Source organism: Carassius auratus, chromosome 43 (assembly GCF_003368295.1).
Source record: "Carassius auratus strain Wakin chromosome 43, ASM336829v1, whole genome shotgun sequence".
Lineage (NCBI taxonomy): Eukaryota > Metazoa > Chordata > Actinopteri > Cypriniformes > Cyprinidae > Carassius > Carassius auratus.
Window position 1 is genome coordinate 10,926,980 of NC_039285.1, and position 19,727 is coordinate 10,946,706.

General features: G+C 41.5%; 1 protein-coding gene across 1 annotated transcript in view; it reads left to right on the forward strand.

Moving 5' to 3' along the window:
* Positions 1-335: 335 nt before the first annotated feature.
* Positions 336-19,727, forward strand: part of LOC113061690 (protein jagged-1b) — a 53,652-nt gene continuing 34,260 nt past the window's right edge. The window contains exons 1-2 of the mRNA XM_026231028.1: positions 336-966; positions 4,265-4,582. Of these exons, the coding sequence (XP_026086813.1) occupies positions 802-966; positions 4,265-4,582 (483 nt within the window). The 5' untranslated portion in view covers positions 336-801. The remainder of the gene's footprint in view (positions 967-4,264; positions 4,583-19,727) is intronic.

Here is a 19,727-nt window from a genome sequence, read left to right on the forward strand (position 1 = left end):
TTTCATTTATTATTGACATTTTTAATATTGAAATGGGTGGTGACTTGATTAACAAAATAAATTCAGACACTGATTTTTAAAGGTTTTCTATCAGTGAAATTTGGGTTAACACCAGCACTCCTGACCTTCTTGTGCTACATGTATCTGATTACAGTTTTATTTGCAGTTTTGTTTCATTTATTATTGACATTTTTAATATTGAAATGGATGGTGACTTGATTAACAAAATAAATTCAGACACTGATTTTTAAAGGTTTTCTATAAGTGAAATTTGGGTTAACACCAGCACTCCTGACCTTCCATGAATATGATAGAGTTATATTTGTCTGTCACAAACTTAAGTAGATGGGAAACATATCTATATTATTTTCAAGTTAGAGACAGGTGACGGATATTCCCAGGCGGAGGAGGACACACCCTCTACCGACAACTTCACTGCTGGTGCGTCCCACGGGGATGCGCGGTCTCGCTCTCATCACTCGCCCTTTGCAGCGCTTTGCTTTGGGAGGACATCAGTAAAGAGATGGGAGAAAAGAGCTGCTTTTAGAGAGTGGGAAAGTAAATGGGATAAAAGCTCAAGTCAGGTCAGCAGGTCGAACATTCAAAGCTTCTTTAGAGTAGCAGGTGGAAGGAGGAAGAGCTAGAGGAGGAGGAAGCACCTTGGACTCTGAGTTTGGAAAGCTCCAGTGATTTTATCATTTACGTGTGCCACATTGACTTTGCTCGTTTTCACGCCGTCTTTATGATAAAGCGTCACCGAACGGGGAAAGGCTGTTCCGTTCGCACAGAACAAGAGCGCAAATGTCTGCCATGAGAATGGGTAGAGACCGAAAGAGTTGGCACTCCTGGGAAAGCTCGAGTACGGTCAGGAAGAGTGCTGGAAGGGGGATGACAAGGGATGTAAAGCGCGGACCTCACTGGAGCGCGATCTTCAAACTCGCGCTCGTGCTCGCTCTGCACCCGCAGGTAAGACGCCGACCATGCGCTGTTGACTTCTTTCCAAGGTTATTTTCTCTCGATGGTAAGTGTTGTTCTTACTTTAGAGCTGTTTACGAGTGGTTTGCACCAGTGTGCGGATCATTAAGCGGCTTTCATGCGGCTGAACTTTTTAAAACAATTTCTGTCAGTCGTTTTTCTGGGCGCTGTCAGTTGGGGTTCATCTCGCGCAAACAAACACTAAGCGTAAGCTTATTAAACAAATCTGTTGGATTTTTGAGATACATTCGTGTGTAGTGGCGTGACAAGTAATGTTACAATGACATTCATTTTGTTTTTGTTAATGTATCGTCCAATATAGACGACGACCGCTTTGATGTTGCTATGGTTGTTCTCCAACGAACACATTTAGCAATTTCCGAGTAATTGTAAACAATTGCGATTCTTGATATTATATTAAAAGCCAATGCATACTTAAAACACACCCCTCCTGCTCCTGCGTCGTTATTTAGCAGGTTTAACCCTGAATGAGGGGTGTTGAACCCCCATAATTCCGTTTTACACCTTTGTGGATGAGAGACAGCCACCTGTTGTTCATCCTTTCTTTGTTGCGCGCTGCACTTGTCGACCTTTGGGGCGTATTGCCTGGTTTTTCACGCAGATATTAGTCTCATGCCATCTTTGCTTCATATATAACAATATATCTGACGCACATGCCAGTTTGTTCTCGCAAAGCTTTAAGACCATTTACTCTGAAACTGGAGAAATGAAAAACAGGCTCAGCATATTTGGTGCACTGGCTTATTTGTACAAGAAAGCATCATTTTGCTCCAGTATAAATGTCAGTGTTTAGAGCAAGGCTTATTTTTAATTTCATTATGTTTACATCAGGCAGTAAAGTAGCAGCCATGGAGATTTTATAAAGAGAAATGGGTCTCTTCATAGGCATCTGATTTTGCTTTTGTTTGCATTCCCAGAAAACATTCAGTGGTTCTAATTATGCTGATCCATTTGTACCACTCAAATGGCTTAGCCTTTATTTAGAGAACACATATCATCATTTGATTTTTAAAATATGAATCTCTGTTACGGTTTGATAAAGAAGGCTGCTCTGTTTAAAACCAATTGGCATTAAAACCAAGGCAAATCATTGCTGAATCTACTCCCGATGCTACACATCCCACCCCAGCCACTTATTGTTCCAGGCTTTGAGGTCTCCGCTGGGGTTTTGTGGAGATGACACCTCACCAGCTGTGGAGGGCAGATCCTGGGGATGGGAACCCTTTGAGTGCAGAAAGTGCGTGTGTGTTCTGGCGGGTTTCTGCTGGATGAACATACCTGTCCTGACACCGAGGGCGTGTGAAAAAGGCTAGTGTTTTGGTTCTGTCGTTTTTGCAGCGTGAACTTTGGTTTTTGAATTGCTTTGATGGTTCTTGGAAAACCGAAAGCCTGTATGTTGCAGAAGGTTCTACAGGGAGAATCATTTGTAATTATTGTATGTTATCGTCAAAAGAGACGAGGAGGGAAATTATCCACAGCTTTGTATTGTTAGTTTGGCTATAAATAACAAGACTCAACGATATGGCGACAAGATGTCACTTGACCTATTCAGGCACTGCGCTTTCTTATGAATCTTATGTTCATCAATCATGAATATATGAACATATATATTGTTGTTTTTAATATATATATTGTTGTTTTTAAATGCAAAGTAATAAATTATATATATATATATATATATATATATATATATATATATATATATATATATATATATATATATGTTTTTGTAATTATGTATTATTTTATGTATTATGTATGTATTATTGTAATTACCATATTGCATATTACTGTAGCTGATGTAATCTGTTGTATACGTAGCAAGGTTACTTACAGTTGGCTAACAAAGTTGAGGTTTGTTGATACTCTGATAATCACTTAGTATATGAATATGAATATGACATACGCTATTCTTTCAGTTGGTACAGTTTTTTAAATGCTTTTGAAAGAAATATCCTATGCTTACTATAGTGGGCTCCGTTTATTTAAACATAAATACAGTAAAACAGTAATATTGTTAAATAGAAATACATTAATATATTATACAAATGTAATATATTTAAACATTTATTAATGTGACGGCGAAGCTGAATTTCCAGCAGCCATAACTGTTACATGCTCTTCAAAATAGGACGTAGGAATCTTTTGTAATATTTTAAACGTCTTTACTTTCACTTGTGAAAAATGCGATGTGTCCTTGCTGAATAATTAGTTTTTTTTTTTTTTTTTTATGAAAAGATAACCTTTTTCTTTTTCTTTTTTTGATGATGGTTGCAAAAATGTTGCTAAATTGCAAATATCAGTATATTTTTATTACTGCTATTATTATTGATTATATTGGAGGTAATGTACGGAACTACTGGGCCAGCTGAAAATAATCTGTTGTCCCTGGAGTAATATTGCATGTGTGCAGAACTCATGGGCTAAAGAAGCAGGGCAGTAGTGTGTCAGATAGACCAGCTGTGTTTTCAGTGCTTTATAGGACACGGACTTGCACTCAGATTGTGGACTGTAGCAGTTGTTCATTAACAGCTGGAGGATAGCCATTTGAACACTACAGCCTTCCATATTAAAAGGAGAAATTAAGGATAATTCCTGGTTAAACACCTACATCAGGTATGGTTAAACACCTACCTTTTGTATAGTTAGATAATAGTACTTTAACAGTTAGTCAGTCCATGTCTTTAAAATGTATCTTCCCCCTAAAACATTGACAGTAAATAGCCTATGTTTTGCAAAAATAAATTTCATCATGTCTTTGTCTCTGATGTTGGATGGCAGGAGTTCATCTTGAGTCTATGTGTGGTTTTAATGTCTCAGTATGAGCCCTGTGATGCAGCTCCACAAGAGAGACCGCTGAAATACAGGTATGTTGGGAATGACCCTGGCAGAGGACAGAGGGAGAGGAAGAAAGAGAGATGGAGAGTGATGGCCGGTGGTCTATCTGCCGAGTGTTTGATGTGTCCGTGTTTTAGGAGCAGGAATGGGACAACATGCCATGATGGAACAATAGGAGGACAGTACAGCCATTCAGCGGTCCTGTATAAACGTGGGGTCACGGGGAGAGGACAGGCACCGCTGAGTCTTACTGTCTGACAGGAGAATCAGTGTGTGTGTTTATTTGTGTGGGAGAGAATTTAATTTAAATTCTAAACACCTTTGGAGGCTGAAAGCGCTGCTTCTCATCTTAATGACTTCATGCACTCTGTCACTTAAGTTTTCCTGTTTGTTTTCCATATTTTAACCTTTCTGTTTTGAACTCTCATAGGTTGTGTGTGCGGTGGGCACATTTGAAGTGCAAGTTCGACAATGGCTAAATCCTCTGGGCTTTCTACAGAGTGGGCAGTGCTGTGACCCCCAGGCCAGTTGGGGGCAGCGCTGCTCATCAGCGGATCAGTGTGACACCTACTTCAAGGTCTGTCTGAAGGAGTACCAGGCTCGGGTTGCACCAACCGGCACCTGTACATATGGCACTGGCAGCACACCTGTCCTGGGTGGCAACTCCCACACCTTACATCACCATGGAAACGAGAGAAGTGACAGCAGAAATGGACAAATTGTTATTCCATTTAAATATGCATGGCCAGTGAGTACAACTCTCATTTATTTATCAACTTAGTGAACGCGGCCTGGAAAACTTTCCACATTATACTTTTTTTTTACCTTTATTTGTATAGCGCTTTAAACAAAATACATTGCGTCAAAGCAACTGAACAACACTCATTAGGAAAACAGTGTGTAATTAATGCAAAATGATAGTGTTCCTGTAGCTCAACTGGTAGAGCACTGCGCTAGCAAGCAAGCAAGTGCAAGGTTGGGGGTTCGATTCCCCGGGAACACATGATATGTAAAAAATTGATAGCCTGAATGCACTGTAAGTCGCTTTGGATAAAAGCATCTGCTAAATGTATTTAATTTATTTAATTTATAGTTAAAGGCAGTTCATCATTGAACTCAGTGATGTCATCTCTGTTCAGTTAAATAGTGTCTGTGCATTTATTTGCAATCAAGTCAATGATATCGCTGTAGATGAAGTGACCCCAATTATAATATTATAATACTTATAATGTGTTGTCGAAACCTTTGCCAAAGATTGCTCTGAAGACAATGGGATAATGTGCACATTTTTCTCATCTGCTATAGAGACAATTGCGCATGTCTGAACATATCAGGGGGGAATTTTCTTAGGGGCAGCTGTCATGTCACCATTACACTGTCTCAGTTGCCTAGACATCACTTGTGCTGCCCTTATAATGTCAGTGTTTGAAGGCAATCTGTGGAATTTACAAAAATAGACTACACAAGTTTCCTGAATATGTTCTCATTTCTGCCATTGGTTGAAGAATTCATTAAATACATGAAAAATATACCGCCCCACACACTGGTTGAGCCAATGGGAAATGGGGGAAAACAACCAAATTTAAAGGTAACCAATGTTGCTCATGGCAATGGTTTGATAGCACTATAGAGTCAAAGTATTTACACTTTTTGAAATCAACTTACAAATATCTTACTGGATAGTTCAGTCAAAATTAAAATGAAAAAAATCATTTACTCATTCTCATGTTGTTTCAAATCCAGAAGACTTTTGTTCATCTTTAAAACTCAAACGCAGATGCTTTAAATCAAAAGGTTTGTAAAGTTTATGGATACACCGTAAAAGAAGTAAACATGAATCGAGCAGTTTAAGTTCTCTAATAAGACCCAACAGATTTCCTTTAGGCATTTATGTACATATTAACATTGACCAACATACATACAAAGAGCACATCAAGTATGGTAAATGTAAGCTAAAAAAACTGAGGTTTAGCTGCCAAATAGATACATATAAAAGTAAAGCAAATGTATGGTAAAAAATTTGGTTCAAGAGAGCGTGCAAGGTCAGCCACTCATGAGGTTCCATTTATGCTAGGATGTACTTCTCGCATCTCTCACAAGCATATTTCAGCTGCAAAAACAAATTACAATTTACAAATTAATGAATAAATAACTGTCAGTTTAAGTACCTACTGGGCAGTGTTGCCAGATATTGCTAAAAAAAAAATCAAATATTTTGCAAATAAGATAAGGATATTGCTGACCCTAAATTGGAACTTCCCACTCTATTAACTTTATAAAGTGTCAAATTTAATGGAAAAGACAAGTACAAAAATGCCTATAATCGCTGGATCTTGCAACACGTTAGAGGCTGTGCCCTCGCCCTCAAGACTGTTTTCATACCAATGATGCTAAATATTGTTGCAAACTATCTAATCTGAATTATACATGCAGACACTCATATCGTGATCTCAAATCTGGCTATGTTTATGATTATATATCATTACATATGTCTCTCTCTCTCTTAAGTAGAGCTCTTTCCTTTTGCTTGTCATCTCCCTTGCCTCCACGATTTCCGGGATATTGTATCTAATTTGTCAGGGAGCCACTGTTAAAATGCGGGGGAGTCCCGGAGCTTCCGGGAGAGGTGGGATGTCTGCATTTTGGATTACACCATTAAAAGTGGTTTCCTTTAACCTATATTAGCTGCCATGCTGTTTTATGAACTTGCTGATAGGGAAATTTTCACTTAACCTTGATCTGACCTTAGTGGCACTATTCTGAGCATATGGAGGTAGTAATGCTGGCTTACTGTTGGCCAGACGGTGGATGTGTTCTGCCAGTGATCTTTACTGAACCTCGCTGTGAGTGCTGCGGTCAGTGTTTTTTGCTTTCTCCAAGCCTGGGTCTTTAAACTGATTAAACACTTATTGATTACAATGGATAGATAGTGTGTGTGTGTGAGAGAGAGAGAAAGAGGGGAAAAGATGAGGGTGAAAGATTGTAGCACAACTTTTCATTTTTATCTATTGGTGTTGTAGTGGCTGAAGATAAAGAATATCCTTTGTAACATAATGAATATTGTTCTGGTCCTCTGATTTGATAAGCTGCATTCAGAGAGTGCTGATATTTTGTATAATGTCACTGGGACATTTCATTGTCTCTCTGCTTGTCTGTGTTTGCCACATACCGGTCCATACCAAAATTTTAGCCAAACCATTTCATTGATGGAGCAAAAATTAAACAAAACATTTGGTCATATTTTGTCCGAATCAGTTATTCAGAACGTGTCTTGTTTATTGAAGTGTCACAAAAGCAACATCACACTTGCAGTCTTGCTGTTGTGCTGAATATCAGCAGGACCAATGAAAATAGTTTCGTTACGAATCACAGAATTGTTTTTTGATTGGTTAAATCAAACCTACATATAATAATATACAGCTTGTTTATTTCATATTTTCTATTTTCATTCATTTCATCTGTGGTCATTGTCTTGACTAGAAAATGTGTCTTTCTTACTCTCCCTCTGTGTTTCGTCATTTTCTGGCTCTTTCTTTTGTAGAACATATTTATTCTCTCTTATTTTCCCGACAAATTGACATCACTAGTTTCATTGCCTGCAGTAATAGAGCAGACACTATCACTACAAATAGACCAATAATCGTTGACTTAAAAGCAAATCTTTAATTTGACCACTGTGATTTAATACTGGTGTGTATTTTTCAACTTCATACAAACTCAAAGAAAACAGGAACATAAAATAGGGTTGCCCTGGGCCCCAAGAAGGAAACCAACTCTATTGTTTGTCTTGTGGTTGAGGTAAAGAATGTCTTGTCACTATGCAAAGTCATCACACCAATCTTACCATCAGAACCTAAAGGGAGTGGTTGGTATATCAAACTCTTCGATGAGTCACAGAAACCCCTGATAACAGAAAGATGAGTCTAATGACCCACATATCTCTCATATAAAATATTACAGTATACTCTTGCTGTAATTACTTTCTACAATGGTGCTGCATTACAGACATGAATGCTCTCTTCTACCAATTTTTTTTTTTTTTACATATATTTGCTTTACTTTTACATTTATCCATTTGGCAGATACTAATATCCAAAGCCACCTACACCACAGGTATACAGTGTGTTACCAAGATAATGCACACATCAGAACATTTATAATTGCACAAATTCATGCAAATGAAAGGCCAAAAAAAGTAAACTGGCAGCCAATGGCAGTGACGTCTGTTTCTTCAGTACAAATACGCATGTACGGCCAATAGCATGCAAATATACAGCACACCCAAATATTCAGTACATTGTTTTTTTAAGTTGTGATAGTATTTCAGGCCGGATTAGGTAGATAAATTAAACAATAGTGTAGTATTGTAAAAATAAAAAATGAATATTACACTACAAGTTGCAATGCTAATATTTATGTCTTAATTCTTTACTTTCAGTCATACATACCCTTGAGCTTTAAACACTTAAAATCCACAAGACTTTAATTCGGCAGAATTCTGCTGCATTTACTGTGAACTGAGCCACTCTGATATTCACAATAAAACAGATCTTACTGTGATTATCATGGAGCCCCATGTATTTATTTATATTTTTTGTTTTATTTTAAAGTGTGTGAGTGTGTACGAGTATGTTGGGTTGTTTAAACTATGAGTGTGAGAAAATTCTGGAGGAAAACGTCTGTCTGGATCAGTTTCAGGGCAGGGCTGAAGGGTGAGGGAGAGAGAGTGAATGGATTTCTGTGGGCATCAAGGGAGTGAAAGAACCATATTATCTGTCCATCTTTGTGTGGTGGTTCAGGTGGAGGGGAGAGGGGGGTATCAGGATTCCACAGCCTCAGGTGAGCAGACAAACAGGTGAGCGCAGGTATTATGACGAAAGGTGAGCCGTTCTCTCTTTGGCTTTCTTCTTTTCTCTTCTCCTCCGCTCGGATTCGGATCCTTCCAGCTTCTCAGTTCACGCTGTAAGTGTCGGTTCTTGAGTGATGACCCACACAATGTGTTTCAACATTTAACCGTGTTGTCATACTGTAACGCATTGTGGCTCCTCCATTGTTTAGAGTTTCCTGATTAATGGTGTTGTGATTGAAGCTGTTGGCCTTCATGTGGTAGCACAGTAAATGAGATCATCATTCTCCCTTTCTTTCGTTGTGACAAGAAAAGAAGAGATGAGGGCGTCTGTGATCAGGATGAATGGATGTGGAGAGGAAGTGGATGTGTGTGAACTCTAGATTGTGGGGTTTGGGAATCATCGTTTTGTGTTGATGTCTTTAGTGGTGAGGTTATTACCTAAATCTAATGCCACAAACACTGGGGTGGGGGTCAGATGATCTGGGATGATGGGAGGTGAAGTAAAATTAAAGGTCCCGTTTTTCACGCTTTTTTGAAGCTTTGATTGTGTTTACAGTGTGCAATGTAACATGTGTTCATGTTTCGCGTGTAAAAAAAAAACAGTATTTTTCACACAATTCACCTATCTGTATACCGCTGTTTTCACTGTCATAAAAACGGGCTGATGACTTCCTGGTTCTAAAAAGTCCCTCATTCAGAAATACGTAACGAGTTCTGATTGGGCCAGCGGTTCCTGTGTTGCGATTCGACAGCAGCTGAGCGCACGCTGCCTTCCTGGAAACGTGATTAGACTAGTTTTAAGAAGCAAGTAGGCAGGAGCATGTATTTGAGATGTACTTATAATCAAAGGAGCGTTTTTACTGACGAGATGCGCATGAAAATCGCATTCATTTTTTTTACAGAAACTGTTAAACGCACCAACTTAAATAATAAAATACACTTACCGGTTGTGGTCCATAAACAACGCCTTCTCCAGACAAAGAGGGAACTGCTCCATCTTTCAAGAATAATCTTTGTGCGAATCCGGCATTAAACTGATTGAGATTGTGGAAGCTGTCCTCAGCAAAATGTGCTGCACATAGTTTTACATGTGGATTATAATTTTCGGGAACCGAGTTAAACATAAATTATAACCATTTATCTCCAAGTACTGGGAAGCCCAAACAAAGGTGATTGGACTCCGAGATTAAAAAAAAATCTATATATTTTCAAATAGTTTCAGTCTAGGAAAATTCTGTAATAATACAGCCCAGCATACTGTGCTAATTTATCACAGTGTCTGTGTTCATGATTAGCAGTTTCATGTAGCACCTTTTATGGGCTGGGTTGTAGTTAATCTTAATCATTACTTGATTTAACTGTATTATTATTGTAACATTTGTCCTAAATCAGCCTGAGGTCGCACACTTTATTCTCTAGTAACCCTCCACCTAATTAATCACACACACCTGAGGTCAAACCTCATAGCAGATTTGATCAGATGTCCACAGCCTTTATCAGCTAGGATACTAATTTTAGTAATTTGACTATCAGCTGACACTTTATCCAAACTTTTATTTTCTTATTACGGAGAAAGTGTAGGGTTAAGGTTAAGTGGATGGCTGAATGAATGAATGAATCTCACAGAAACATGTCTGGGTCATAATTTCACCCTAAAATCAAAAGAAAGAATAATAAATTATATTAGGCATAAAGACAGTGAAGCCACTTTTCATGACAATTCCCACTATCGCGAGTGATGATAGTTGATGGATTTTTATCCTGTTTAGAAACAATAATTTGTCAACCTATCGGTATAAATTTAGATCAAAATAATATATATGGATGTGTAAATATGTATATATGTATATATAATATGTAATATAATATATTGCTCATTATGCTAATGCTAATTAGGCTTCAATTAAGCTTCTTTATGCAAAATATATATATATATATATATATATATATATATATATATATATATATATATATTTTCTTTTTTTTTTACAGTCAGTTTCACACAAACAATGGTGCTAGCTCATGCATTCCCAGCAGGGTTTTAATCTTTAATCTTTCAGTTTTCAGTCTAGATCTTTAGCTGCAAAGCTACACCAACAATTATAAATTCTTCTCTCAATTCCTCTACTACTAAACCTGTAATCCTGAGTTTTAACATGGGCAGTCGGATGTACCTGAAGGGGATATGGCTGGTTAAATGGAGTGGGCATGTCCAGACATGATTTCCGCCTGGGCTTATGAGTTCCATCCATCAATTAAATTGTAAAAAGCAATTTATCAGTGACTCAATGTCAATTCCAATGAGAAAATTTATAAGACTGAATCCGAATGAAAGAAAATCGACCCAAATGTTTTTGTGTAAATGTTTTAGTCACAGTTCATTAGAAAAAAATGTCTTTGTGAGCTGTGAGAGCATTGTAGAGGCTGTGTTGATGTGGTCTCATAGTCAAAACAGTTATTAATATAGCTGTGTTGTGTTTACTTAGGCTAATGTTGACAGCTAAAATTATGCCAGCATTTTTTTTTTTTGAGGAGGTCACGGTTTATAGACATGCTCTCGTTTGTTAGGAAAAACACACCCATGAGCCGACTCAACTACACATGGGAAAAAATATTGACTGGTTGGTTTCGACTGGTTCTTGTAAATTTCCATCTAAACAGTGCTTATTTATCTGTATAATTTGTAATATGATGTATGTGCTCTGTTTTGTGATTATTTACAGTATGTGTGTGTGTGGAAGAGAGAGAGTATGAGAGAGTTTCCAGGGCGAACTGTAAACTGATCTCCTTCTATTATGTCATGTTGTATTTTGGAGAGTTTCAGAACTCAGTTACCTAGACATTCCTGCTGCCTGGGAACCAGAGAAACTCATTTACTACAGGGACACACAGAGAGAGTTCACACTTTCTTTCTTTCTCTGTGTTGACTCCTATAACCACATACCTGTGCAGTCATGCAGATGTATACCGTGAAATTGTTTCAAGACCATTTTGTCTCTCTGTGATGTGCTGGCTTTTTTATTTTAGCGTACATCTGTATGCAGATTCACAGCATCTGAAAACACGTGTAAAGACAGCAGTCATGTATAAACACACTTTGACTCATCGACACGCCATTCTATTAACATTAATTCGCATATGTGCTGAAGACAAGATCTTAGCCTGCGGACAGTAGTGTTGGGGGACACTGCGACATTGTGTTCTCATTTGTGTGCAAATTGGATTTAAGTGGGAGTTTGCATAAAGTAAGAGGTGATGTTCTTTTTCTCTTCTTACCTTCAGTCAAAATGGGACAGAATTTAACTGTATATGTGCAAAGTTTTGTGAGTGATGACCTCTATTAAATGCTCTCCTGAACTGCAATGGTCGACACTGTCATAACTACATCAACATTTCTCTGCCTTCTAGATGTAAACTATTAGCAAAGATGTAGATTATAAAAACAATTCGATTAAGCGCTTGTAAAAGGATTGACATCAAAATGTTGCTTTATTGATAAAAAAATATACCATTAAGAAATTATACATATTTTGATTGGAAAAAGAGTGAAAAACTGTAAAGAGAGTCCTAAAAGCTCAGGCAGAAAGACTGTGTACATTAAAATGGTAGGAAATATGAACAGGGGACAGGTTATGGACATTGGTAAGATTAAAGGAAAACGCCACTATATTACCATATTCCACAATGTTCTTCCCTCAACATAGACGAGTTGATATGTACCCCTCCCATCTCATGGACTCAATCACTGTAGCATGCGGCGCCACTATGCTAACTATAATGTATGGTGAAAGAGCACTTTGCAGCACTTCGACCTCGGCGCAGTAATATCATCACTCCTGAAACCCCCCACTCTAACTTCTGTCAATACAACCAACATGAGGAGTTTTCAGGAGAGATGATATTACTTCGCCGAGGTTGGAGTGCAGCGAAGTGCTCTTCTGCCATAAATTATAGTTATCATTATTTATCCACTTGGAAAATCGCCACATTTTATTTTGTCCCCATACTCACTCACTTTTTATGTACTTCTCAGAAATGGCTTTATGTACTCCTCAGAAATATACTTAAAATTACATTTAAGTATTCTCGACTTATACTTACAAAAAGTCTAAATATATTTAAGCTATGCTTGTGCTCCTAGAATCCATTTGATTCTCAATTCCAGTCCTTGTGACCCCCTGCTCTTCACATTTTTTATGTCTCTCTTATCGCTTCAGATGTTTGTTCTATTCGAACATAAGTGGCCAGCGAAGTGGACATCATAGGATATTCTGCCGGGATTCCAGTTTGAAGCAAAAAAATGTGTTCCATTCAAAGTGCATTGAAGTGTGTGAGACGTGAATTTAAATTGTATTTATTTTAGTGGTGGGCCGTTATCGGCGTTAACGTGCTGCGTTAACGGGAGACTCTTATCGGGCAATAAAAAAATATCGCCGTTAATTTATTCTCAAAGTTGGGTTGAGAGCTGGGTCTATACTAGGCGAGCTATGATGACTTTCACCTTGATATTTTAGCGCAGATGTATACTTAGCCGAATTGCACTGTAGGGGGCAAGAACAAGTCTTCGCACCTGTGTGTATGCCTACTGTGAAATTACCACTTCAAATGTGACGTGCTAACATGGATGCCGCTGAAGCCACCGGGTTTGTTTCAGGGATTTTTTTTTTTTAAAGAAGCTTCCCAATGGAAACCTCGACAAGACTCACGCCTGTTTTACACATACTCCGCCTGCAGTGTGTATGCAGTCCATGTGCGTTACGTATGTGGTGCAACACGGACTCGATGTGATTTCACACATGACGCGTTTGCAGTCCACTACTCGGTACGTAAACGATCGCTGCACTGCTGCAGATGCACCACTACTGGAACGCAACTGGAATCCGTTAACATGGGTGCGTAAAAAAATATGCAACGCATACGCACTGCAGACGGAGTATGTGTGAAACCGTAAGGTTGTGGAATTAGTTTACCGCTTTCTCAAGCAGTTTGTGATGCATTTTGGAAACAGGAGATGAGCCCCTGGTCTAATGCACCACCTACCTTGATAAAACCCTTTTCAAAGACTTACTTTTTGTCAATATTTTATTTGGGTAGCATACATATTCTGAATGCCATCATCAGAATTCAAATGAACCATTTTAATCTAGATTAATCTAGATTAATTTCAGGATCACAGTGAGATTAATCTAGATTTTAAAAAAAATGTATCTATGCCCACCACTAATTTATTTACAGAGGTATATGTTGTCACACTTGTGTGAAGACGATGCACAGCCCAGATCCGGGAATGAATGAGGTAAACGTCAATGGATTTTGGAGCAATGAACACTGTGAAGGGACTACGTCTGTCACGAGTACGAACCCCGTGAGTCCCTCCAGAGGCCAGCAGAGAGCACCATCGCCCGAATACTGACACCTACAGGCATCCAAACACTCACTTACACTGATACGCACTACATTACCCAACAGCCCCTTACCTTGGACTGATCACCGGCCAGGTGTTCCATATCAGAGACTGCCATATAAGCCAGACCTTGGCGTCACCTCATTGCGAAGTCTTGTTTCTGCCCCGGCTAACATTTCTGAGCGTTATACCCTGTCTTGCTATCCCAGTTGCCAACCCTTGATGATTATCGATCCTAGAACCTTTGCTGCCTACCTTTGAACCCAGATTGTAATACGGACTGTGATACTTGCTGGTTACCCCGACCCACTGCTTGGTATTGACTACGATTCTGATATCTCTACTATACTGTGTTTGCTGATCCTGACCCTTCGCCTGTACGACTACGAGTGTTCTAATAAAAGCTTGCAAATGGATCCCATGTCGAGTCTGTCATCATTACAGAAGACTTCGCCGGGACAAGATCCAGCAGCCCATGAACATCTCTGCACCAACCTGGCAGCTCAGGCAAGTCAGATCGCTGCTAATCAGCAACAGTTAAATCATCTTACCGCCGTCACGGAGGAATTGGTGAAGGCTATTCAGAATCTCCATAGTCCTGTTGTCACGACACCCGCGCCACAAGCGGCCGCCATTGCACATGCGGTTCCCACGCCCTCTCAGATTAACCCACGACTGGCTTTTCCTGAGAGATTCGACGGTGACCCTAACAAATGTAAAGGCTTCTTACTACAATGTTCGCTGTTTGTGGAACAACAACCCATGCTCTATTCCACTAACAACAGTAAGGTTGCCTTTGTTTGCTCGTTGTTAACCGGAAGGGCTCTTGACTGGATTACCGCTGTATGGCGCACGGATGGATCATCCTTCTCCTCCTTCAATGATTTCCTCACACGCTTCCGTGAGGTTTTCGATCATCCCAAGGAGGGAAAGAGTGCTGGCGAACGCTTGCTAGAGCTCTCTCAGGGGAGATCTTCAGCTGCTGAGTATGCTATGAACTTCCGCACATTGGCAGTACAAACGACCTGGGTGAGTGACACCTTAAAAGTTCTGTTTCGAAAGGGTTTAAGTCATGAGTTACAAACTGAACTAGCATGTCGAGATGAGGGGAGAAGTTTGAACGATTTCATCGAGTTGACGATAGCAATTGACAATCTGCAGCGTTCACGTAAACCTCGCTCTCATGTCAGTACTGTCATTAAAGCAGCTCAGTCTGTCGAGGACTCTGAACCCATGCAAGTTAATACCTATCATCTCTCATCTGAGGAGAGGAATCGCCGCTTGGCAAATCGTCTATGTCTGTATTGCGGATCTCCTGGTCATCAACGAGTCAACTGTCCTTCACGTCCTTCATCTGTCTCATCCAAATTGGTGAGTGAATCCTTACACTCTCTCCATCCAGTAAACAGTGTGTTTGTACCCCTGAAGCTGACCATTAACAACGTTCAAGTGACCACATTCGCTTTACTGGACTCTGGAGCGGCTGGGAATTTCATGTCAGCTGAGTTTGCAAGAACAAACAACGTATCATTAATACCCTGTGCTAACTCTCTGTCTGTAGCTACCATAGATGGTCGTCCACTGGGAACTGGTATCATCACTCACCTTACACAAAGTCTATCCGTCACAGCCGGTTTACTGCACCAGGAGGTCATTCAGTTCTACGTTCTGCCCACGTCTAATACACCCATAATTCTGGGACTACCATGGCTGAGACTGCACGATCCGCTAGTATCATGGAGGGAAGGTCAGATAATAAAGTGGAGTACTAAATGTCAAACAAAATGCCTGTCTACCGTTTCTCCTCTTCCAGTGCGCTCGTTGGCGATTAACAAGGAGTCATTCGAGGTTCCCAACCTACCAGCGGAATATCACGACCTCAAGGCAGCTTTCAGCAAAACCCAAGCAAACACCTTACCACCTCATCGACCCCATGACTGTGCTGTTGATCTTCTACCAGGTCACAATCCACCCAAGGGTCGTGTGTTCCCACTGTCACTCCCAGAAACCGAAGCCATGACGAAATACATCAAGGAGGAGTTGGAGAAAGGCTTCATACGTCCTTCCACTTCCCCTGCATCCGCTGGTTTCTTCTTCGTCAAAAAGAAGGACGGCAGTTTAAGACCCTGCATTGATTACCGTGGTCTCAACGAGATCACGGTGAAGTACCGTTATCCCCTTCCTCTGGTTCCAGCTGCATTAGAACAACTTCGCACAGCTCAATACTACACCAAGCTTGACTTACGCTGTGCCTACAACCTGATTCGCATCAGAGAGGGTGACGAGTGGAAGACGGCCTTTTCTACAACCAACGGTCACTATGAATACCGGGTTATGCCGTTTGGACTGGTCAATAGTCCGTCCATCTTCCAGGCGTTCATTAATGATGTCTTCAGGGACATGCTGAACAAGTTTGTTGTGGTCTACATTGACGATATTCTCATCTACTCCAACACCCTACAGGATCATATTCAACACGTCAGAACTGTGCTACAGCGCCTCATCGAACATCAACTGTACGCCAAAGCCGAGAAATGTGAGTTTCACACCACATCCACTACCTTCCTGGGTTATGTCATCAGTCCGGGGGGAGTTGCTATGGACGACAGTAAGGTCTCTGCTGTACTCAGGTGGCCAGAGCCTCAGACTCTCAAGGAGCTACAACGGTTCCTGGGATTCGCCAACTTCTACAGACGCTTTATCAGAAATTTCAGTACAGTCGTCAGTCCTCTCACTTCCATGATCAAAAGAGGTATCCATCGTCTCACCTGGGCCGAAGCCTCCCGTCAAGCCTTTAAGGAATTAAAGGAACGCTTTGTCACCGCTCCTATCCTGCATCACCCTGACCCCTCTCTTCCCTTCTTAGTCGAAGTTGACGCTTCCAATACTGGCATTGGGGCCGTTCTCTCACAACGACCAGGCCCTCAGGAGAGACTTCATCCCTGTGCTTTCTACTCACGCAAGCTCAACCCAGCGGAGAGGAATTATGATGTGGGTGATAGAGAACTGTTAGCCATGAAGGCAGCGTTTGAAGAGTGGAGACATTGGCTCGAAGGGGCCATTCATCCTTTCACCGTCTTTACTGATCATAAAAATCTGGAATACCTACGCTCCGCCAAGAGACTCAACCCACGCCAAGCCAGATGGTCCTTGTTCTTCTCCCGGTTCCAGTTCAATGTCACTTATCGCCCAGGTTCCAAGAATACTAAAGCCGATGCTTTGTCACGTATCCATGATGACGACCCTTCCATCTCAGTCCCCGAACGCATATTACCCTTCCATGTGGTGGTTGCTCCCATCCAGTGGGATATCATGACTCTTATTGAACAACACAATTCACAAGAAGCACCACCAGCCGCCTGTCCACCGGATAAAACCTACGTACCTGCCCCTCACCGTGATCAGGTCCTGAGTCATATTCACTGTCTTCCTGCCTCCGGTCACCCCGGCATCACAGCCACACTCCATCTCCTCAAGAACCGCTTCTGGTGGGAGACCATTAACCCCGACACCATTAAATTCATTCAGAACTGTCAGACGTGTAACATGCACAAAACCCCTCGTCAACTGCCAGCTGGACTCCTTCAACCTCTTCCTATCCCTCAACGACCCTGGTCACACCTTGCCATAGACTTCATCACAGACTTACCCCTATCCCAGGGTAACACGGTCATACTCACGATCATCGATCGATTCTCCAAGGCTTGTCGCCTCATACCTCTACCCAAACTCCCTACTGCTCTTCAGACCGCCGAACTCCTGTGTAATTGGGTGTTCAGGTTTTACGGCATACCTGACGACATCGTCTCGGATAGAGGTCCTCAGTTCACCTCTCGTTTATGGAAGGATTTCTTTCAAGCCCTAGGGGTCAACGTAAGTCTCACGTCTGGCTATCACCCCGAAGCCAATGGTCAAGTGGAACGCCTCAACCAGGAGCTCACTCGGTTCCTTCGCTCCTACTGCAGCTCCCATCAAGAGGACTGGTCTCGTTTTCTCCTATGGGCCGAATATGCTCAGAATTCCCTGATCAAGCCTTCCACTGGAATCACCCCCTTCAAATGCGTTCTAGGGTACCAACCACCCATGTTCCCCTGGTCAGGTGAACCCACCAATGTTCCCGCTGTTACTGATTGGCTTCAACGAAGCGAGGACACATGGAATCAGGCCCATGTACATCTTCAACAAGCTGTACGGCGCCTGAAGGAACAGGCCGACCGTCGTCGACGCCCTGGACACACCTATCAACCGGGTCAATGGGTCTGGCTGTCCACCAGAGACCTTCGGATGAGATTGCCATGCCGAAAGCTAAGTCCTAGGTACGTGGGTCCATTCAAAATCACACAACAAATCACTCCTGTGTCATTCCGCCTTGCTTTGCCTGACACATATCGTATTTCTCCCACTTTCCACATGTCACTGCTCAAGCCCGCTGCTGCCCCTGAGGAGGAGGGTGAGGGGAGGTCCCGTGAGCAGAGTCCCCAACCGGTTCAGGTGGAGAGCGAGGAGACCTATCAGGTGCGAGAGCTGCTTGATTCAAGACGTCGGGGACGAGTTCTCCAATACTTGGTTGACTGGGAGGGGTACGGTCCAGAGGAACATTCCTGGGTCAATGCCGAGGACATTCTTGACCCCAACTTAACCACGGATTTCCATAGAGAACATCCAGAGAAACCGGCCCCTCGACCTCGAGGAAGACCCCGACGTCGCCCTCCACCTCACGCCAGGAGGCGTTCGCAGGGAGGGGGCTCTGTCACGAGTACGAACCCCGTGAGTCCCTCCAGAGGCCAGCAGAGAGCACCATCGCCCGAATACTGACACCTACAGGCATCCAAACACTCACTTACACTGATACGCACTACATTACCCAACAGCCCCTTACCTTGGACTGATCACCGGCCAGGTGTTCCATATCAGAGACTGCCATATAAGCCAGACCTTGGCGTCACCTCATTGCGAAGTCTTGTTTCTGCCCCGGCTAACATTTCTGAGCGTTATACCCTGTCTTGCTATCCCAGTTGCCAACCCTTGATGATTATCGATCCTAGAACCTTTGCTGCCTACCTTTGAACCCAGATTGTAATACGGACTGTGATACTTGCTGGTTACCCCGACCCACTGCTTGGTATTGACTACGATTCTGATATCTCTACTATACTGTGTTTGCTGATCCTGACCCTTCGCCTGTACGACTACGAGTGTTCTAATAAAAGCTTGCAAATGGATCCCATGTCGAGTCTGTCATCATTACAACGTCAATGGGAACACAGTTCATGCATGGAGCTCACTTCTAACGATCTGATTATCTGAATCAGGTGTGTTAACAGAGAGACATGAAAAATGTGCAAGAATTGAGAACTGCTGCTCTACTGTATTGTTCTTGTTATTCTGCTGTATCTTTTATTCATCCTTTCACTCTATTTGGTGGCCACATAATGTTGTCCTTTTCCAAAAGTCACTCATCCATAGCTTTCCTCCCACGTTTGTTCTCTCTCTCTTTTCATCTACTCACTCCTCGGTGTTGCCTTGTTAGCTGGTGCTCTCTTGTCTTATCTACGCCAGACCCACAATTCCTTGTCCTTTATCAGACCGTCTTCTGTCTGACGCTGAGACTTTTACATATTAAAGAGCTGGGTGTCAGAC